General features: G+C 34.3%; 1 protein-coding gene across 2 annotated transcripts in view; it reads left to right on the top strand.

Moving 5' to 3' along the window:
- Slc12a2 (solute carrier family 12 member 2) overlaps positions 1–23,565 on the top strand; it is a 73,278-nt gene that overhangs the window by 16,161 nt on the left and 33,552 nt on the right. For both annotated transcript variants that reach the window (XM_070034484.1, XM_070034486.1), the window contains exons 2-13: positions 4,848–4,967; positions 5,521–5,596; positions 5,870–5,965; positions 9,505–9,644; positions 10,425–10,535; positions 11,159–11,267; positions 12,635–12,762; positions 12,855–12,939; positions 15,233–15,384; positions 19,770–19,877; positions 20,921–21,044; positions 22,331–22,432. In XM_070034484.1, coding sequence (XP_069890585.1) covers positions 4,848–4,967; positions 5,521–5,596; positions 5,870–5,965; positions 9,505–9,644; positions 10,425–10,535; positions 11,159–11,267; positions 12,635–12,762; positions 12,855–12,939; positions 15,233–15,384; positions 19,770–19,877; positions 20,921–21,044; positions 22,331–22,432 — 1,351 coding nt within the window. The remainder of the gene's footprint in view (positions 1–4,847; positions 4,968–5,520; positions 5,597–5,869; positions 5,966–9,504; positions 9,645–10,424; positions 10,536–11,158; positions 11,268–12,634; positions 12,763–12,854; positions 12,940–15,232; positions 15,385–19,769; positions 19,878–20,920; positions 21,045–22,330; positions 22,433–23,565) is intronic.

The following is a 23,565-nucleotide window of genomic DNA, read 5'->3' as shown; positions in this document are numbered from 1 at the left end:
TATTAAATAAGCTTTCATCTTGTTTTTCATTTAGTGTGAATTTTTTCATTGGGAAAAATGTAAAACTTAACTCCTAGAAAGGCTTATAGTTTGGGTTTTATTTAATTTACTTAATGGCACTTGAATTTTGGTCTTATAATCATGCTGTAAGTTAACTTAATAGCTAAGAGCCAGAAATGTCAGCTGCTTTAGATGGCTATTTTGTTAAATACAAATTGATCTTTACTTAGAGAGTCTAGATCCCCAGAAGAATGATATTGGTAGGCAGGAATTACCTGCATATCTGCATTTTATGATAAGGAAACTGATTTTCAGAGAAGGATAGTATTTGAAAGTGAAGGGGATATTATTGCAGTCATGGTGCCTTTGATACTGGGTTGAGCATTTAATAGAAACTGTTTTGTTTAATTGGAAAATGTCATGATTTATGTGAAAGACTTGCCTTCCATCCTGCCTCTGCTGAAAAATTGCACCTCTGAGAGGGCTTACTTCTATGGTGCCTCATAAAAATTGGGTTAGTATACCTTTGTTCAGTGACTGAAAGGATGTGATTCTAGTTTGTTTATGCACAGAAACTATTTTTGCAAATACAGAATCTTCAAATTATAGAAGAATAATAGAAATTGCTTTGGACCTTTTCAGGCATTAAGTGTGGTTCAGGGGTTTTTAAATAGAGAAGTGTTTGGGTATATAAGTCTCTCTGGGGTGGCCTGGTAGACCTAAAGATATACTTTGGCAAGTTTTGATTTTTGTTGTTTTTTTTTTTTCAGAACCAATAAAAATCTAAATAGTCTAAGATGATTGTGGCTGCACACTCATCTTTCTTGGGTATTTCTGTTTGTCCAGTGACAACATGAAAACCATCTAATTACATTGTATGCTTCAGATAAACATTTGTGGACTTAATTGGGACATCCAAATAAAGAAGACCCATAACATCTTGCTGTATTGTATACTCACAGCTTTAAAAACTGCAAATGTGGGACTGGGAAGTTGGCTCAGTGGTAGAGTGCTTGCCTTGCATGCATGAGGCCCTGGGTTCGATTCCTCAGCACCACAAAAAGAAAAAAGAAAAAAAAAAGCAAAAAGAAAAAACCCAGAAGTGGCGCTGGGGCTCCAGTGGTAGAGCGCTAGCCTTGAGCTGAAGAGCTGAGGGACAGTGCCCAGGCCCAGAGTTCAGGCCCCACGACCGGACCCAAAAACAAAAACAAAAAAACCTGCAAATGTAATGTTTACTGATGAAGATACCCACAGAAGACAGTCTTACACTGTGTCACAGAGGTAGCTAAAGCTGGGCAGGTCTAGTCTGGATTTGAATTTAAGCTTTCACTCGTGACTTGAATAAGTAGTTGGTGTTTTAAGCTATTGGTCTGGTAAGGTAACCCATGAAAGAAAATGAGATGAATATAAAACTCAACAGTCTAAAACTAGCATCAGAAATCCAGTGAGAAAAATATGCAGTGAATTTAGTCAGAAGAAGTCATTGGATATCTTGTTAGAAATTATTTTGATATTTTGAAGTTGAAGCTAGGTTATTTTTTATGTATATGTGTGTTTTAGCAACTCTGGCTGGGATCATGGTTCAATAAAATGTTGGCAATAGTCAAAGAGTAATCAAGTTGAAGTAGAGCTTCTCTTTCCTCTACTCCCTGAAAAGAAATAATGACCATAAAAATCAGAGTTCCTTTCACTTTTGTATATTCTCCATACTGAGTAACATGTTTAGTTTTCTCTCAGCTTCATCACAGGCCCTTTCCCTAAGTTTCAGTCATTAACTTTCAAACTGCTTGACATTAATTGTGTCCTCGTTTATTAATATCAGCATATACCTTTCTAGGTTACCATGAATGTGTGTGTGTGTGTGTGTGTGTGAGTGTGTGTGTGTGTGTGTATGTGTGTGTGTGTGTGTGTGTGTGTGTGTGTGTGTGTGTACACTGCCAGTTCTCTCAGTTACTAAAGGTCAAACTTATCTGCATGTTCTAGCCTCTTTCTCTACCAATTTTCTTCTCATTCCTACCTCAATCCCTGCTTGGTAAGCTTAGAATCACATTATTACTTTTTGAAAGGTAATTCCCCCAAATAATGCTAAATTACCTTTTTATACAAAAAATATTTTAGGATGGGCAAATTGCCAGACCTAATATTCTTTTTAAAAATTTCTGGAAGCTATTATATATTAAGAAATAATGTTGGGGTTGTAGCTCAGTGGAACATTGTTTGCTTAGCATGTATAGGGATCTGGGTTGAACAACCAGCAGCCCCCCCTCCCAAAAAAAGAGGGCAGAGCAGAAATTAAAGATATATATCCACTTTGATTTCCTGGGACTTCAGGAAATTAATACAGTTATGTCCCCAGTGTATTTCTTAATTGAGCTATAAATAGCATGCTTATTTAATTTTAACTTCTGTAATTTTAGAGATTAATAAACACTTCAAAATAGAAGTAGTGGAGATGATTAGGAGAATTTTTAATTCTATATGATTGCATCCTTATTTTAAATGCTTTGCATATGTACAGGAAAATGTTTACTTTGCCGAGGGTTGAACTCAGGGCTTTTCATGTGCTAAGTAAGTGTTCTCTACCACTGAAGTATATCCTAGTCCTTGTGTTTGCTATGTGTAACAAAGGTTGACCTTAAACTCACTGTATACTCCAGGCTAGCCTCAAGCACTGGGACTGCAGATGAACATCACCTTGCCCAACTGTAAATGCATATTTTTTTAAACATAGTCATTCCTAGTATAGTAGAAACTAACATAATTGCTAGATAAACAGCCATAGCAAAAAAATTAGGATATCCTTATACTTTTACATTGTTAGGAAGACGACCATTTTGATATATAACCTTGGAAAAAGTAGAATTTTAAGTATATATCTTTAGTTTCCTTAAATATAGAGGGAAAGAGAGATGTTTTCTGTGTATATTATAGTCATTTTCTTGTATTACTTGGAAGTTAGATAATATTTCAGAATCTTATTTCATAAAATAATTGAGGAGCACTGTGTACACTAGAGTGAACACTAAAAATTTGTCTAATTATAATTACATCAGCAGGCAAACTTTTTCTGTCTAGTCTTGAGTGGTTGAATGTCAAGTTTGAGTCATCATTCCCTTTTAGGAGTCATTTTTTTAGTATTTGAGATCATCAGTGACTTTACTGTCAGGACTACATTTAACAGTGGGTAAAAATGAGTTTTTCTTCTGATTGAACTGCACAAGATCCATGGTCACATTTTTCACTTACCATTTATACCTGTTTCTAACAAGTTTAATAGTCATTGATAGTTACATTTATGCCAGATTCTAAACAAGGAAACAAACCACAATAGGCAGCCCAATGACAAAGAGAAGTTTGGATTATTGTATAGATTTTACTCTGTGATCACACTGAATTTACTGTAGCTTCTTTCTTTTGAAATTTACATTCAGATTTCACTTAACACTGTGAAGCACTAATAGCAGTTTTAGAAACACTTTGGCCTGGCACAACTTAAAGAAACAATGTCCAAAAATTATATTTTGTACTCTGCTGTTGAATATGAGTAGAGTAAGAACCATAGTGATAGGGGTTGAGGATGTGACTGTAGATTTGAAACATCTCTTAAGCCATTCCCCCCACCCCCATCCCCTTGGTGTTCTACTTACGGTGAAGATACTGGATTGGAAATGCATTGTATGTCATTAGTGCATTGGCACAGAACAAAAGTTGAGAACAACTGAGATATCAAAGGTAGAAATATCAAAGCTAAGAATTGTAGAATTAGCTATGAAACTTTACTGAAGAACTAAATACCACTTGTAAAAATGCATTGTGTCAACCATTTCATGCTTGAATCTGAGAAAAACTATAAAGGAAAATGCCAAGACTTGGTTGGCAAGGAATGAGTAAAGGGGCAGGATTATGAATGAGCTTTAGGGCACATAGATAGAGATCTTATTCTGTTGATAGGTGTTGAAGAAGAGTTTGTATCATTGATGTTGACGTTTTGGATATGAGAAGGTTCATTGCCTAGGAAATATAAATTTGTGGCTAGGCAGAAGAATGTTTGAATTTATTTATCTAGCTAGTTAGGCCATACATGACAGAATTCACTATGTGCTACAGACACCTTCAAAATGTAAAATTTGAATCATTATTTGAAATGAAGACATTGTATTGCCCAGGCTTGCTCAGACTCCTAGACTTGAGATGATTCTTGTACCTCAGCTTCCCAAATGACTTGGATTATAGACCTGCTTTACAATTTGACATTATTAGAATGAGTTTACTGTCAAAATTCTAAGAAATTTTAATAACCAAGGTTTCCTTCTACTTTATTACTGCTTTATATATTCTTTGGGTAAAATACAGGGAATCCTTCATTTTCATGGTGAAATACCTATGGCAGTCTACTTAGGAAAGGAATAAAGTTTATTTAGTGCTCTTTGCAGGCTGAAAGTCCAAATAGTGTAATGTAGCCTCTGACAAAAGCTTCCCCTTAGCTATGGGCTGTAGTCCCAGGAGCTGTGCAGGAGTGAGTATCTTATCACCCAGCAGGAATCTAGAGAGACAACAGCTCAGGAGGATTTACTCCATTAGACCATTATTCCTTTTCTCAGGACATCTTCCCTAGTGACCCATGAACTTCCCCCTAAGTCCTGCACTTCAAGCTTCCACACATCCAATACCATGGCCACCACAGAAGCAAACTTCCAATATGTGAACCTTTGTGGCTTTGTAGGAACAAATTATGCCCAAATCATAGCACATGATTCCAAATATGGTGAAATATATTAGTGATGTTTTTGTGAGGTTATTTTAAATTTGAAATTTTAAGCACAATTCACATTTCTTTTTGTAACAAGGAACCTTTTGAGGATGGTTTTGCAAACGGGGAAGAAAGTACTCCAACTAGAGATGCTGTGGTCACATATACTCCGGAAAGTAAAGGAGTTGTGAAGTTTGGCTGGATCAAGGGTGTATTAGTAAGTATATGTACATAGATAAATAGATTTAATTTGAAAATGGAAATATTTCTGGTGATTATAAAACCTATAGAATATTCTCAAAAGAATTTTCTTTCTCTGACTTTATCTTAGTACTGTGGAAGATCACTTGTACCTCTGTTCTTTTTAGATAGTAAATTCAGTGAAGAATTTGTATCTAAATCTCTATATATGTCTAAGACATAGGAGTATTAGACTCAAATCTATTTTTTTAGTATGTGAACAACTGACATTTTGTGTTGACAAACATGTGACACTTAAGTTTGTTGAACTCATGAAATAAGGATTTTATAAATGAATAAACAAAAACTTAAACCCATGTCATAAAGGAGAATGAAGTAATTTTTAAGCATTGGTACCTTCCAATATTCCTTGTACCTTTTTGTTGTGTTTCTTCTGGTTATGGTAATTGTGAGAAGCACATTTGCTTAAACACATATAGTTATGGTGTTTTAACATTAGCGCAATGCTGAGCTCTTACTATATTTGATTACTTTCCTTTAGCTGTAACTTGCTCTTTTTTCCTTCCTAGGTACGTTGCATGTTAAACATTTGGGGTGTGATGCTTTTCATTAGATTGTCATGGATTGTGGGTCAAGCTGGAATAGGTAAGTGAAGTAACATACTTCCTCGGAGTATGAGAAGCATAATAAGGCTGTGCCTGTCAAACTCTCGGCCTCAGAAAATCTAAGCAGTCAGCTGTTTCCCTTGTTTCTGAGGTTGTTATATTAATATATTGCTTTTTTAAACCTTCTGTTTTTTCAAAAATGAGACTCAAATCTGGGTAGTTTGTGAATTATAAATGTAATGTTTTCAGACCATTCCATTCTGGATAATGGCAAGTTTAAGTATTTTCTACATCTGTGCTTTTTTCTCTAAAGGTCTGTCAGTTATCGTAATAGCCATGGCTACTGTTGTGACAACTATCACAGGACTATCTACTTCAGCAATAGCTACCAATGGATTTGTAAGAGGAGGTAAATTCATCATGTTTCTATTACTAAATAGAAATTAAAATTTAATTTGTATTTTTGTCTTCATAGAAGACACATACATCACACATATATGTATGTTTCTATGTGTATGCATATATAAGGAAGTCTGTGCTGAGCATTTCTATTTATTTGAATGTAAAATTTTATTTGACCAATATGATACAATACTTCAGAATATCTAAGGTGTGGAAAGTAGCAAAAATGGAGTTTATCCCTTGTTTCTTATCAACTGGACTGCACCCATTGCTTTCTCCCAAGCTTTAGCCATTGTATCAGTAACATTCACTCTAGCATAAAGTCAACATTGTGTAAATATAATTTCATTTACCCCCTTTTCTTACTTTTTTGTTGTTGTGCCAAAATACCTGACAGAAACAAGGGAGGAAAGTTTTATTTTGGCACATGGTTTCAGAGGGTTCAGTCTATAGTTTCTGGGCTCTATGTGCTTCGAGAAACAGCAGTGGGAGCGTATAGAGGAAGAGGCTGTTGTTCATCTCATGGTGAAGAGGAAGTTGAGAAGGGAAGAAGAGGCTCAGGATAAAGTACAAACTTCAAAGGCATGTTCTCTCCCCCTTCAACTAGGCCATATCTAAAGTTTTCAGAATTTCCCAAAATAGAGCCACTAGTTGGGGACCAACTAGTGGCACACATTTCATGTTTAGACTGTAACATTCTGCTCTTGGCTTCCAAAGGTTCATTACTATTTCATAATACAAAATGCATTTAGTTGATCTTCAAGAGTCTCCAAAATGTTAGCAGTCTGATATTGTTTAATAGCCTAAGGTCAAAGTCTCCTTTGAAACTCAAGAAACTTTTAGCTGTGAGCTCTTGTATGAGAGAACAAGTTACATTCTTTTAACATACATGTCACAGAGTAGCATTTTCATTCTAAAAAGGAAGAACAAAAAAATAGCAAGGAAGGAACTGATCAAAAGCAATACCAAAATACATCAGAGCAAATGTGAAATCCTGTAGCTCCATGTCCAGCATCTGGAGCATGTATTGTTATATGAGCTCTAAAAGGCTGAGCATCCCTTCCCTTAGGGCCTGGCCAACTACAGCCCACATGGTCTCTTTTGGGCTGGCTGTACTCATTGCCTAAGGCTTTCCTGGGCAGATGTTCCACATTCCTGGTGTCTCCAATGTACTGGAGTCTCAAGAGCTGTTTACAGGTTCCTGACCCTATTATGCATTGCTTACCTACCTCCACAGGACTCCCTTTGAAATCTAGGTAGAAGCCTTCATGACTCTAACTTTCACATGCATCCTTTCAAAACCACTGTCATATGGATGTTGCTAATGTCTGCTGCCAGCTTGAATAGGGAGCCTTATCACTAAAACTGGCACTCCAGTGTCACTGCTGGGGCCTTTGAACACATATCTGTGTGGCACTGTGCTGGTATGCATGCTAGGCACCTAGAGCTCTCTTAAAGCAAAAGCTTATAAATGAGTGGAGAGCTTTACATCCTGATGCTGAGATTGGAGTATCTGGCCATACCTGAGGTGCCCTCAGTGTACCTTTCCTGTTGCCCTATAGATGTTAGTGGTTTCTTTTCAGTGTTTGGAATCTCTTTAATCATGTTGTCCTACAATTCTGTGTACAATGTTAAATGTATTCCTTTCTAGCCAAAGTACATTTTCAAGTAAATTTTCAAGTATTCTCACTATTGTTTTGTTCTTGATCCTCACAGTCAACTTGGTTAAAAACAACCATCAATAACTATAACTAACATATATTAATGGTGCATGGGGGGTTATTGTGACATTTCTACACTAACCCATTTTTAATTCAATTTCATTCAAAGTGTTAGAAAACAGACAAAATGTATTATTTTTGGTTTTTGCCTGAGTGAAAAATGAGTAGCTTCTAGTCTAATTCCCAGCAAAGTCCTCATTTCTTTCTGAAACTTTATGAGCATAGTCTATGAGCATTTCTGTCAGCATTTTCATTTTCTGTGTTCCCATTAGATTTCCCCTTTAAGCTCTGCTATGGCATTGTACGGTTTTTTGAGCCCATATTTCCTAAGAGTTCCAAATTTCTGGATTCAAAGGCATAATAACATTATCAGATAGTCACAGTCATGAACTTGCTTTTCTGGTACAAGTTTTCCACATTACTTTTCTCATCACTGTGACCAAAACCTCACAAAAACAACTTAAGGTTGGCAAATTTTATTTTGGCTTGGTTTCAGAGGGTTCAGTCTGTGGCTGCTTGGCCCGCATACTTGGTCAAAACATGTGACACAGGAGGCTGTTCACCTCTTGACAGACAGGAAGCAGAGAGAGCGAGAGAGGGCATAGGGACCAGGTACAGCCATTGAAGGCATTCCTTCAGTTAGCTACTTTTCCAACAAGGTCCCATCTCCAAAAGTTTACAAAAACTGAAAATAGCACCATCTAGTGTTCAATAAATGACTCTGCTGGGGCCCTTTCATATTGAAATCATAGCAGGAACCATGAACACTGGAGTAATAACTTCAGTTCTAGCCTTTTTTTTTTTTTTTAATATTGGAGCCCACGGAATCTGTCTTAAGAGATTTTACTGTGCAAAGGAATGAGAGCATGACTTTGGGACTCTAAAGAACAAAAAGAACTAAATTCTACTTTTCAAGTCATTTTCAAATCCATTTTTCAAGATCCCTGGAGAAATAAAATATTTGCCAGCACCTGCAAAGTTATACTCCATCTATTTTTTCATCTGCCTCAGTTATTTTGCATATGCCTAATTGATGTTCTATAAACAAAAGTTATGCTTTATCTGCATCAGGAATTGGAGTTGGGACAGGGAGCCAGATAAATTTTTCATTTTATTTCATTGTCACATTTCTTAGATACCAGAGAATCCAGATCCCAATGATCTAGGTAGAAGCTGGTATCAATATGATTATGCTGAGCATACACTATACACCACTGTTTATCAGGTTTTATATCTATTTGTTAGTCTCATCTGACATATATAGGAGTGTAAAGCATGTATATGTTCAACAGAGTTAATTAGACAATGCTGAATTTTGGCTCTTTTTACAAGGTACCCTATGCTGGGTATGTTAGGAAACATAAGTGGAACTGGAAGTGAATATTTGCAGGAAATCCTGCAAATCCTGTGAGACTTTTGTTTTGCACTGGTATTCATATTACCAGCTGATAGACATTCTATTTTAAGTAATGGGAAATCAGGCCAACTGTGATGTTAAAAATGTAGCTATATTGGAGAAGTTATGTATATTGGAAAATTGGGAGATGATCTTGGGATCTATGAATATGAGGAAGAGATTGTTGTCCATTAGAATCTAAGCTTTAAAGGAGAAAGTGAGGACTTAAATAGAGTGGATTTCTGTTTGATACAAGTTTTAGGAGTGTTAGTGTTTATGAATAGTTCTTTTCGGGTATTACTGGAAACACAGTTAATTTCACATTCCTGTTCATTTAACTTCTGCACTCTCCTTTGTGAATTCTCTTGTGAAATTAAGAAGATTGTTTGGCATTTTAAATCCTAACTTTTGTTGTATTTCCATTCTTAGGAGGAGCATATTATTTAATATCTAGGAGTTTAGGGCCAGAATTTGGGGGTGCAATTGGCTTGATCTTTGCATTTGCCAATGCTGTTGCTGTTGCTATGTATGTGGTTGGATTTGCAGAAACAGTGGTGGAATTGCTTAAGGTAATTAATGTTTCTTTTATTTACCAGTTTTTTAAGTTAAATTTGATTTGATTAGCATTATTGAGGATTTATTTCATTATATCACTGTAAGATAGGAAGAAATGGAAAAGAAACATTTCCACCTCTCTATGGAGGAAACAGGAGTTACAGGCTGAAAATGGTGATTTCTATCTACAACCTAAACATGGAGATATTATCTAGGCTCACCCAAAATATAGGGGCAATAGGTTATTTTAGGACTTCCTTTGCTTGGAAAGTTTTCTAGTTCTCTCTTTGCCTCCTGCAAAGAATTCAATAGATTTTTTTAAAATGCATCTCAAAGGAAAATACAGATTTAGATAGCCCTTTTTATGTCTCCTATTCCTGTGATTTAGCTTTAAAAAGCTGATATGGTAGTAACCCCTCTATATGAGGGGTTTCCTTCATGATGCTTCATGAGAAGAATCTTATAACATCTGTAGGTCTGTACATTACATGTCTTCTACTTTAGCTTATGATAAATTAGGTTCAGAAATCTGAAAGAACTGATAACTAGATTGACTTTGGCTTCTACCTTTGTAAACCAAAGGGTAGCATTCAAAATTTTGCATGTTAGCACATCCTTTTTTTGATACATTGAGTTCACTCATATGCCAGTGTTAATAACTTAATTGTTGGACATTAGATTTATCAACTGCTTGAATGATAGCTCATTAGTAAATAGTAATGCATTCCTTTTTTTTAGATCTCTCATTCATTTATCTCATAAGTTGCTATTCATAATATTTGCTTTTTTTCTAGGAACATTCGATACTAATGATAGATGAAATCAATGATATCCGAATTATTGGAGCCATTACAGTGGTGATTCTTTTAGGTATCTCAGTAGCTGGAATGGAATGGGAAGCAAAAGTAAGTCATGATAGGAATATCTGTAAATGTTTCCTATATAAACTTCAGAGCTTATGTTTTGGGAACACTAAATTATAGTAACATTTCAGATTCTATGACCCTTTAAATTTTATATATAAGGTAATCAATTTGGGACAAACTTTTTTTTAATCTTTTTTTTTTCAGTGCTGTGAATGAGCCACTGTTCCACTGATCCCTGAGCCATGTCCCTAGCCATCTTGTTTATAATTTTGTTTTGCTTTGGTTTAGTTCGGGCAGAACTGGGTTTGAATTCAGGACCTCATATTTCCAAATGCACTACCACTTGGAGATACACTTCTAGTCCTTTTGTCTTTAGTTTCTTTTTTTCAGATAGTCTTGTGCTTTTGCACAGAGCCAGCCTGGACTGGTCTCCTATTGTAACCCTCCTGATCTCTGCCTCCTGAAAAGCTATGATTATAAGTATATACCACAATGCCCAATAATTCTTTTAGCCAAAATGTATTGAGCACCTACTTCATGATTGGCAATTTGAGGCTTTAGGGAAACAGACAAATCCTTTAACTGAAGTTGTGTTCTAGTAGAACTGAATAAAATTATAAACAAAAAGTACCAATTTTGATTCTTATTGTTTGAAATTACAGGCTCAGATAGTTCTTTTGGTGATTCTTCTTCTTGCCATTGCTGATTTCATCATAGGAACATTTATCCCATTAGAGAGTAAGAAGCCCAAAGGTTTCTTTGGATATAAATGTAAGTAAAAAAGATTGAATACTTTTTAGAGGGGGATATTGTATTCTACTATTAAAGATTTTGTTGTAAAATGGAGTTTGATCTGTGGATTCACACTTATTCAGTTAATTTTTGCCACCTTTATAGGCTGAAGATTGGAGTGAAAATCATTTTTATCTTCATATTTTTCAAATATTAGCAATAATATTTGAATTCAGTACTGCTGAAAGAGGGCTGTTTTTCTCAGCTACTATTGGGAATTAGTTAATGGGTGATTTTTGTACTCACATGTCTATTTCTTTTTTTTCTGAATTTTTTTTATTGTGAAAATACTGTACAGAGGGGTTACAATTACATGGGCAAGATAATGACATGTCTGTTTCTTATTTTAGGTGCACAGTTGTATCTGTTGATGGGACCAAATAGTGAGAAATATGTGTTAAGGATATTTCATTGTTGTAGAAACATAGAATGTACTTAACTAACAAAGATGTACCGGAACCACTGTCATATATTTGGTTCATTGTTGACCATGTTATAAATCTCAGGTTTAGAACATAACAGTTTGAAAGTGCTGAAGATGGTAGAAGCAACTAGAAGTCTTTCTTAGTTTCTTGATAAGTTGAAACATAACTTTTGCTACAATTTACATTATGTGGGAGTTTTTCTTCTCCCTAATCTTTTTATTTTCATTAAATGAAACATAATTGTCTTTATTATTTATCAAAGTTTCCATCTGTATCTTTCTCACCATCTTCTGACCTAAGTTAGCAACCTTGACCTTAAAAATGATTAGTTGCTGAAGCATCAGAAACACTTGTCATCAACTGCCTAAAACCTACACTTTTTTTCTTGAGACATGGTTTAACTGAGTACAGTCTCGAAGGCATAATCAGACTCCTAAATTATGGAATTATAGTTGGAACTATGCCTAACAGTAAAACCTGCTTGAGTTTTTAAATTTTTATTATTAATTTTAAAATAATAGTGATTAATATTGTTAAAATAATATTAAAAATTTTTATTGTAGCTGTTTTGATGACATCAGGTTTGAACTTAGGTCCCCATGCTTGCTAGGCAGTTACCCTCTCAAGCCACATCTCCAGCCATTTTCCTTTTCAGATAGTCTTGCAGTTTTCTGGCCTTGGACCTTAATCCTTCTACCCTCTCCTCATGCATAGCTGAGATTACAGGCCAACTTGTTTATTGATGTGTGTGTGTGGGGGGTCTCACTAACTTTTTGTCTGGTTTTAAAGCACAATCTTCTCTATCTCTACCTCATGAATAGCTGACATTATAGATGTGAGATACCACACCTTGTTTTAACCTAATTATTATGGTCTAATCTGCTTATCCATTAATAGCCAAAAATATTTTGTTCTCTATAGCTGAAATATTTAATGAGAACTTTGGACCAGATTTTCGAGATGAAGAGACTTTCTTTTCTGTATTTGCCATCTTTTTTCCTGCTGCAACTGGTATTCTAGCTGGAGCAAATATCTCAGGTGATCTTGCAGTAAGTATTATCAAGTATCAGATCAATTATGTTAAATCATGTACATGTGTTTATTTTTCTCAGTGGGCTTACAAAAATTTTTTGTCCTGTAGGATCCTCAGTCAGCCATCCCCAAAGGAACACTCTTAGCCATATTAATCACTACAGTGGTTTACATAGGAATTGCTGTATCTGTAGGTAAGCCTTTCATTTCCTTATGTCTCAGAAACTTTCTGATATATATATATATATATACACACCAGGGTATAAAATGTATATTTTCATTGTATTTTCTAACTTTCAGGTTCTGAAATACTTCAATAAAAAGGCATAGTGTAGCCTATTTTAATTAAAAAATAGTTTTATAGATATCAAACTATCAAATAAGGATTTTAATTGTATTTCCTTCAGGATTTATTTTACTAAATTAGGAAGATAAAAATCATGTATAAATGTTTAAAATTCACTGAAATATATTTATTGAAAACATTCAGCTGTGGAAGTAAGTGGATTTTACTCTTGGATCTTTATAAATTTCTGAGTGGTTTATGGTGGTTTTTCTCTCAATATAATGAAATTATCACAACCATTAAGCAATACCTATCCTTGCTTATTATGCAAACACTAGACTTGAAGAACAGAGCATGCTGAGTCAAATAGACTCATGCTAAAATCTCTTAAATTAAAAACCATGATTTTGGAGCCACTTCATTGCACTTATGGGAACATAGCATCTGAGAACTGATGTGATTAGCTTGTTTGTAAATCCCTATTTATAGATGAGGGATGTTGAAGCTCAGAGATCTTGCTACCAAAGATAATTGTACCTTGCCATTATAATCATCACTTCTATGACAATATTTTTTAATAAAGGGCATTTATAATGTAGATCTTTTAAATAGACTGAAACATTATAGCCCAGGGAACTTTGAAGGTAAATTATTTTTAATTTTTATGTGATTTGGATACAATAGCTAAATAAATTATCTTGAGTTTATTATACTTTTTGAATCTATGCCTAGGAAAATGGGTTCCAGAAATGTAAACATTGTTTTAAATGTCCGAACTCTTACAGAAATCAATTTTTACAGTTAAAGATTTTAAACATAATGCAAAATAAATCTCAATTGAATAACAAAATTGGGCTTATTATGTCTGAGGCCCTAGGTTTAATCTTCAGGACCAAGCAACAACACAATAGAACAAACTCTCATAAACTCCAAATTCCTTGACTTCTTGACACAAGTCTCCATTATATTTCAGTAAGGTTTTTAAATTATTGACCAAAATGATGTAATAACAGAACTATACTTATTACAAAATGTGCTATTTATGTGAATTAGAATTTCTGACTACAGTGAAATTTCAGATAATACTGTTATGAGCTCAGTTGTTGTTTAAAATAGTATTTGGAGTTCCAATAATTCATGAATCTCTCAAATTTACTTGGAAAACAAGTAGCTGGACCACATACAAGTAGTAACATTGTTTCCCTGAAAGTTCTTAGCACAAGATAAATATGTGTGTGTGTGTGTGTGTGTGTGTGTGTGTGTGTGTGTATTACACAAATAAAATTTAGTTTTAAATTGAAAGAGTGCTATAACCAATTATTTTTCAACTTGTAAAACGATGTGTTATCATGAGTAAATTTCTGTTTTGGTCTGGTAGCCCTGTGTTCAGGACTGGTAGCCCTGTGTTCATTTTGTGCTGTGTGGCCCTTGAAGCCGTGGGAGTAGCTCTTTTTGTTTGATGTTCACTGGCTGTCCAGTAAGGGCACCTTCTGTCCCAGTGGTTCTAGAACTAAGGAAAAATTGGAGGCACAGAACATTGTAATATGAGGAACATGAAGGTATAGCTGCTTTATTGCTAATGAGCATCATAGGGCTACGTTCTCTCCTATTTCTTCATCCTTTAGTTGTTTTGGAGATATCATAAAATCATGGTTTTTAAAACTATTGAAAGGTACAGGAAGAAATAAAGAACTGTGTAGTCTGTCCAGTCATTAAAATATTCTCCATCTCAAGCTTAATTTTCTTTTGTAATAACTATTCATATTGTTTGCTCTCAGAGGATTCCTATATCTGACATCTCATCTTTGACCATATTTCAAGCATAATAATTTAGAATGCTGAAAACATTTCTCCTATTTGAGACTCTTTCAATGCTTTTTATATTGCTCATGGACATTTTAAACAAATAGACTGTGGAATGGTTTTGTGAATAGTCTATTTCTGCAACTACATATACAAGATTCTTGAGTATTTATATGTAAATACTATTGTTTAAGAAAGGTTTAGTTTTATTACTTAAATATTGGAGACGTAAGATACTTTCCCATTCCGTTCGGCATAAAGCTATCTTAACTTTAAATATAATGGATACTATTTTGAGTATATATCTAGTCAGTATTTGATTTCTTTATGAATATATAGAACCCTAAAGTGAATATTGATGTTAACTATATTATTCACATTGTCGTTTTGTGCTTCAGGCTCTTGTGTTGTTCGGGATGCCACTGGGAATGTTAATGACACCATTGTAACAGAGTTAACCAACTGTACTTCTGCAGCATGCAAATTAAACTTTGACTTTTCATCTTGTGAAACCAGTCATTGTTCCTATGGTCTAATGAACAACTTTCAGGTGAGCATCAAGTTGAATATGGTAAGGCTTTCTGGTTTTATATAGGGGATACACTTTTTGAATGGTCAGATCTTGACCATTCAGAATATAATAAATTAGAAAGGAAGGATTGTTACTCCCCTCCAAAAAAAAAAACCCTATTATTCACAAGGCAAGCAGAAATACGAAAGAGTAAATTGTGAATCTGTTTGTGAGCAAAAGATCTTTGAGAATAGCCATTTTATAATTTATATGTATGTGTGTGTATGTGTGCACATCCCTGTATGTATGGTGTATAGCGAGGATTTCAGAAAGCAGGAAAGCTTCTGAAACATCTCTTATGTGAGTCATATTTGGGTCATCATTTGTAGATTTTTCTTTGTTGGATTCCATTGAACTTTGTGTCCATCCTTTGTCCAGCACCACACAGCTTTGCTTATAATAGTTCTGTAATAGGTTTTGAAGTCAGGTAGCCTAATTCTTTCTACCTGTCCTTTTCTAAAATAGTTGTAGCTGTTTTACTTTATTTCTGATTAGCTGCTTTGTATTTACATGTACTTCTTTAAAAAAAATACTGACCTGTTACTTAGCATGATTATATAAAGTCCTGCTATACCAAACCACTTAAATAGTAAATTCATGGACTATATAGCATTATTTTTTATTTACTATTATGTGGTTTTAAGTACTTTTAGTAGTTTTAAATATTGGACTCAATTATGTAATAGAAATTTGTGTTTTCTAGTCATAAGACTAGACATAAGTATGGAATGAAAGAAAGTATTCATATCTACTACTGATGCAAGCCCATTCTGACGCTGATACTGTGTATGAAAGGCACAGTATCTGCCCAGTGACTGGGAATGCCAGTCTGATTCTGTGTTGTGCCTTACAATTCAAAACCTTGTTGTTTCCAAGTCTACTGTAGGCATATCCAAACACAGAGGAAGGCGGTATAAATAAAGCTCATTTTCAATTTGAGTAAATAATTTTATAATGCTTTGTCAAACTGTGAAATGGTGAAAAATATGTAGAAATAAAAATCACTTGTCATTGAGAGAATGAAAAAGGTGGTTAGAATATAAGTGGTTCACAAGTCGGATATAATCTATATGAACCACACTTTATAGTACTTTTGTATATAATTAACTTTTTAGGTTTAAAGTCAGTTTTCAAGATTTATGCATGCTTATGTTTCTACATCTTAATGTTCTGTCAAATATGTGACTCCACCATTGTCTAGTAAAGAAAATCTGAGCTGCTTTGTTTTGCTAGTTAAAGATTGTCATTCTTGAACTGTTCACTGCCTTTGGCTCATTCTGGACTCCAGACATTTGTGTGTATGCATGTCAAATACTTACTATGCTTTTCCTTCATTCACTTCTTTGTCCTGCTTGAAGCGCACCTGTACACCCTAACACACATTCATCTTGTTCACTTTTCACCTGTTATTAGACTTTTCTCTTTTTGTCCTCTGTGAGACAAGACCATCTTGTTTTGCATCTCTGGTTCTACTATTTAGTATGAGCAACATTGATACTACCTTTATTTACATTCAGTATTATTCTCCTTGAAGCTCATAGTTTATCACATTTTGGAAATACAAAAGGTATGAATACATGTTTAATTGGAAAACCAGAAGTTTAGTAGGCAATATACTGGCGGTTCCCTACTATACAGTATTAACATTATTCACATCAATCCAGAGCTGATAGGAAAAGGAAAATGTACTTGTTTCTTTAACCTAGAAGCTGAAAGAGGATACAAGTATGTGATGGCTTTGTCCAGCATGTGCTATGCATGCATTGTCTTTTTTATTTTGGTCAATCCCAGGGTTTGAATTCAGAGCCAAGATGAACACAAGCCTATTCAACTTGCTAGCTCATGGCTGTCACTTTACCACTTGAGCCTTGTAACTCAGCCTTTTTTTTTTTGCTTGTTAATTTAACATGGAATCTTGGGAACTTCTCTGCCAAGACTGACTTTCAACTGTGATCCTTCAGGGCTCAGGCTTTTGAGTAGCTGAGATTATTTAAGTATAAGCCACAGGTACATGACCTGATATTTTCTGTTCTTTATAACTTTATCTTTGGACTTAATATATTTGGAGGTTATCACAGATAGGCATGGAATTTTGTTGATACAGCAGAATTTAGGTCTGTTCATTTTTAGTCTTTGCTTACTTTGTCCTTAAAATCTTTTGTCCTTAAAATCTCTTTCCTAGCGGTTAGGCTGACAGTGCCAATCTAGCTACACTTCCTGTGACAATAGTGATTTAAAAAAAACCTGGAGGCATACATGAAACTGTGTGATTGTTCCCAGTGGCTACACAGAAATCCCTCCTCACGTCAGTGCTAATGTGCCTTATTAAGACATTTAGAATTCTTGTTTTTAAGTCTACTGGAAGATGCAAAACAATACATTTTAGTAACAGCAGTTTATGAACATGATAAGGGGCTTATGCATCATGGCCAAGAATTGTGCCCAAAACTGGTTTTATATCCATTATAAACTATTCAGTTGTACAGTAGTGTTTGATAGACACAAACCGCTTAAATCAATTTACCTCATTGGCCTCAGTTTGCAAATTCTTTGTCAATATAAATGAAAATGAAAGGTAAATATCCCCTACTGAAGCAATAAATCTTAAGTAATGATAACCATTTATTCCTGGAAATTTTATAATGGTGGGTTTAAATGATTTTGGGTTTTTTTTGAGGGGTGGGAGGGACTCGGTCATGGGGCTTGAACTCTGGGCCTGGGCGCTGTCCCTCAGCTCTTCAGATAATGGTGGATTTAAAATTAAATTTATTTGGTGGATTCGATACTTGAATGTTTTCACCTTAATTTTATATATTGAAGCTTTCAGAGATACTGAAGGGTTTTGCAGTGAATACCTGTGTTATCTTTCGGTTATATTTACTTTCTGTTTACATTTTGCCTATTTGTTTTGTCTGTCTAATGTACAATACTTTTCTCATCAATTATAAGAGAATAACACAGAATTACGGCATGACAATCAGTTTAAAGGGTTTATGGTACTTTGTACAATCACAGTATAGTTCTCCCTCTTCAGAAGTTTAACATTGCTAAGGTACTGTTAACTTTACTTGTTCCAGTAATGATCTTTATTTTTCCTAGGTCCAGGTTCCAAGGTAGGACTACGAATAGTGTTTAGTTCCTTGCCTCTTAATCTTGGCGATTGCTAGCCTGTCTTAATCTTTAAGACCTGCTGACTTTTTGTGCTGGCCAACAAAGTAGCTTTACATTGTTCTTCTTTTATACTTATCAATGTCTTCTCATGATCTGAATGATCAGTCTTTTTTTTTTTTAATTGAAGAAAGTTATAGAGAAAGGCTTAGTACACAGAGAAAGCATTGTAATGAATCTAATGTATACAGTGCATAGCCCCAACATCATCAATTCCAATAAATGACTAATTTTGTTTTATTTACAACTCCCTACATCCCAGATCACTTAGAGGGGATCTGGAGGCTTTCTTTCATATCCTTTGGTTGGAAATACTTCCATATTTTATTGAACCCAAGTACTTTTGTGTGCTAGCCAAGAGTTACACTACTTCAGCTAGGCCCCAGTCCCCACTCCCAGTTCATCACCCCCACTTTTTTCTCAGTGCTAGACTTTGAATTCTCTCCATCTTGAGAGGTGTCTACCACTTAGCCCCAAGCTCAGCAATTGTTTCTTAAACATAGTGTAATGCTATCTTAATATCACTAAAAGAAACAAACTTTCTGATAGAATCAGTGTAACTCAGTCTAAAGCAGTTCACTAGAAGTAGAGAGAAGTGGAACATAAACAACACAGTGGGGATGTAATCAGCAAACTCTAGAGTGTTGACCTCTAAAGGAGAAATGGCATCAGCACATAATGACTAAAATGAAAGTATTTATGAAACTGTCCACTGAAAAAGAGTCAGATTTGGCAAGCAAATATAATAAATTTTTTGTGGAGGAATTGTTTTAAACAAACGTTTAAAACTTACCAAGAAAAGAGGGATAATTGAAGGAATTTTAATGCTGCTGGGATATGAGGTACTATGAAGGAATGACTTAATTTTGTAGTGTGGAACAGTGGCATATGGAAACTTTAGGCATCAAATATCTATATTTGTATTAAAACACTGCAGAAATTGGCTGTGTTGATGATTGATCACACCTGGTGTTAGGTCATTATTACCTCTTTGCTATTTTGTGTATTTGAAAGTTTACAATTTTTTTTCTTATAATAAAGAGTAGTAGTAAATCTGTATTTAACATTTGTAATACACTTATATTATCCCTGGTATTAGTTCTTTTAAAAGATTAATACTTTTAAAGGATTAATACTGTGCTGTTTTTCAAGTTATCTGTAATACTGTCTTCTTCTTTTTGTCACTTTTATTTAAGGTAATGAGCATGGTATCAGGATTTGCACCACTAATTTCTGCAGGTATCTTTTCAGCCACTCTTTCTTCAGCATTAGCATCTCTTGTGAGTGCTCCCAAAATATTTCAGGTAAGTGGTTAAATGTTACAAGCTTTATTGAAGGGAGAATTAAAGTAATATTTTTAAATTTGGAGTTACTGCTATTTTCAATTAGTTATACCTATCTACTTCATATCTATGATATAATCACATATATGTGATAGGTAAATGCATGAATATATATATACTCATGCATATGGAATGTAGATTTTCATACGTATATGGAAGGACCAAAAATGTACATGTTGTATTCATACATACATTTGTGCATTTTCTGCTATCAAGATGTAATAGTTGAATTACCTTTTTAGAAATGATGAATTTTGCTTTTTGAAATACTGTTATAACAACATGCTAATCTAATTGTTTTGTTTTACAACTACTCAAATGTTTATTATGCACATCATACTGTATTAACTGCCACAAGTGTAATGATAAATAGGATGATCAGTATTTCTATTGAATAAACATTAAAAAAACACCAGCTAGTGACTAGGAAATACTTGTTGTTATTAAACCAAACAAAAGAAATACTGATTCTTCAGCATTGTTCTTAATCATAGTTGTCAGTACAATAAAAGTTGTTAATATTATAGTTGGTCAGTATAATAAAAGTATAGAATGTATTTCTTAAAATAATATTCAATGATGTTTTAAGGGAAATGGTTAAGTTTTATAATTAGGATTTTTATCTGTTTAAAATTTGGATTTGTACTTCATTTGCTTAAAAATATAATTTACTATGTCATCCTTATCAAGCTTACAATTTCCTTTCTATTGAACTTTTATATATCTGCCTCTTACTTCCTTCCTTATAAATAAAATGAATTTCAGTATTGTGTGAGAGTTAGAGATAAAAACTAAAGTGCTATGCTAAACCATCTGTTACTTCTGATGTTTGGAATGTTTGACAATTCTTTATATATTTTAGATTAAACAATGAAATAGGAAAGAAAGAGGAAAAGGAATTAAAAACTTGGGTCCTCTTCATGATTAACTTATTTTAACTGTAAGCAAATTTGTATGTCTTAATTTTAATATATTTCATCTTAATGTTTGTACTTTTTCATTAGGCTCTGTGTAAGGATAATATCTACCCAGCATTTCAGATGTTTGCTAAAGGTTATGGAAAAAATAATGAACCTCTTCGTGGTTACCTCTTAACATTCCTAATTGCACTTGGATTCATCTTAATTGGTTAGTTATAATAAATAGTGTTATATGTAGATTTGGTACATTTATGGCATTAATGCTAACAATTAAATTAGTACATTATTTCTTTGCTTGCTATGCTAGTTTGATTTCTTTCTAATCAAGTGAAAGAATGTGTAAAGTCTTACAAATCTTGGTGCTCAATAGATAATTGCTAAAATTATTACTATCATCAAATCACCATTGGGGCTAGATTCTTATTCTTGAAACAAATATGAAAATAATTTAAGGAACAGTGTGCTAATGTCTTCTCAGGAAGACAACACTTCCATTGATAGATTTTTGCCTCTGATCACAAGTGAGCCTGTAGGCCTTCCACTGCAGAAGAAGAGTACATGGATTTTGAAATACAAAAATCATGTCTAACCCCTTAGATTGTTGACATTGGAAATCTACTAATGCCAACAATTACCGTGTCATGTAGGAACTAACTCGTGTAATGTGGATAACAAATCGGCAATATCTGTCTAGTAAAGTATCCCAGTGTTTAGCAATACTTTTTTTGGAATGCACATTAGAGAAACTTGCAGCTTTGCCCAAAGTGCATACACAAGAGTGTTTCTGGTGTTGTAACAGTGCAAAATGGAAATAACCTAAATGAACAGAAGAATGAAACTTCAAAGTAATATGCAAGTTAAAAAATGAATTAGGGGGCTGGGAATGTGGCTTAGTGGTAGATAGAGTGTTTGCATGCATGAAGCCCTGGGTTCGACTCCTCAGTACCACATAAACAGAAAAGACCAGATGTGGCGTTGTGGCTCAAGTGGTAGAGCGCTAGCTTTGAGCCAAAGAAGCTCAGAGACAGTACCTAGGCCAAGTTTGCTGAGTTCAAGCTTCAGGACTGAGGGGAAAAATGAACTAGTTCAGTTTATGTAAATCAATATCAATGAATTTTAGGTATAAATATAGAAGATAAAATTGATTAATGACACACATGGTATGATAATACCACAAATAATCATGTAAGATGCAAGTGTATGTGTCTGTATATATATATGTACACATATACATATATATACACACATGTATGATTTTACTACAATACATATAATCCTACTGGCGGGAATATACCAGTTTGTAATAGTGAGGTTGAGGTTCATCTGTGTGCATATAGTGTAATTTATGAAAAGTAAAGTATTTGTACTTCTGGCAGAATAAACATTCAGTCTAGGTCATAAATATTGTGTGGTATTCATTAGGTTTTATCTAGAGATTTTAAATACTTTGTAATTTAAAATGTCATTAATATTTACCTCATATTTCTTTTGCAGCTGAACTGAATGTCATTGCTCCAATTATCTCTAACTTCTTCCTTGCATCATATGCATTGATCAATTTTTCAGTATTCCATGCATCACTTGCAAAATCTCCAGGTGATTTTTCATTGTTTATACAAGTTTTCAATGTGATAATATATTTGATTCCAAAAGCCACAAAATTTTACATAAATCTTCAAAGAGATTTTTATCATGAAATTCGCTGATATTTGATTTCTTTTTTTCTGAGCATTTAAGATACCATTAGTTGTTAATTCTGACTTATCAGTGTGAAAGAAATAGTCTCATTTTAAAGTCTGTTTTCACCGTTTAGCTAATTGTTTCAGTACTGTAATACTATTACTATGATACAGGTCAATATAGTTAACCTCCCATCCCTTTTGTATGTTGAGGATTTAACCCAGAGCCTACTAACCATGAGTTCTATCAGTGAACTTCAATCCTAGCCTTGAAAACGTTTAAAATATGATGAGTTCTATGGAATTCTAACATAAGGACACTGTACCAATTGAAAGGAACAGGAAAGATCTTATGAGAAAGTTAAGGCCTCTATAAAAGAAGGTAATGGTTAATTGGTGACAAACATCGAAACCCATTGTATTTCTTAGAGATAAGCCGGAAACAAGTGCCTATCAGGTGACCAGCTGGTGACCACCCAAAAATGAAGCCATGCAACAAGATTGTGTAACCTTTTGCCCTTTCTCATGAAGACTTCTGTTATAAAAGTTTGTTATCCTCTGCATTAAATTGCACTCAGCATCCACTCCTAAAAAAAAAAAAATAATAATGTATGGGGCTTTTGTTATAAACTGACAATAAAAAAATCACACTCTAGTACAGGAAAAACAAAGTATATGAACTTTGGACGCAAAAATTTCAGCTTCTATTTTTGCCTTTAAGATAAAATTTTATGGGGCTGGGAAGGTGGCTCAGTGGTAGAGCGCTTGCCTTGCATGCATGAGGCCCTGGGTTCGATTCCTCAGCACCACATAAGCAAAAAGAAAAGCTGGAAGTGGAGCTGTGGCTCAAGTGGTAGAGTGCTAGCCTTGAGCTGAAGAGCTGAGGGACAGTGCTCAGGCCCAGAGTTCAGGCCCCATGACCGGACCCAGAAAAAAAAAAAAGATAAAATTTTATTGAGATCATCCTATATTTTTTGGTGGGGAGGATACTGGTAACTAAATTCAAGGACTCACTTCTTAGGCAAAGGCTCTATCACTGCAGTCACACTA

Source organism: Dipodomys merriami, unplaced genomic scaffold (genome assembly GCF_024711535.1).
Source record: "Dipodomys merriami isolate MVZ:Mamm:240054 unplaced genomic scaffold, mDipMer1.0.p SCAF_24, whole genome shotgun sequence".
Classification (NCBI taxonomy): Eukaryota; Metazoa; Chordata; class Mammalia; order Rodentia; family Heteromyidae; genus Dipodomys; species Dipodomys merriami.
Note: the sequence above shows the minus strand (reverse complement) of the source record. Positions and strands in the feature narration are given on the sequence as shown.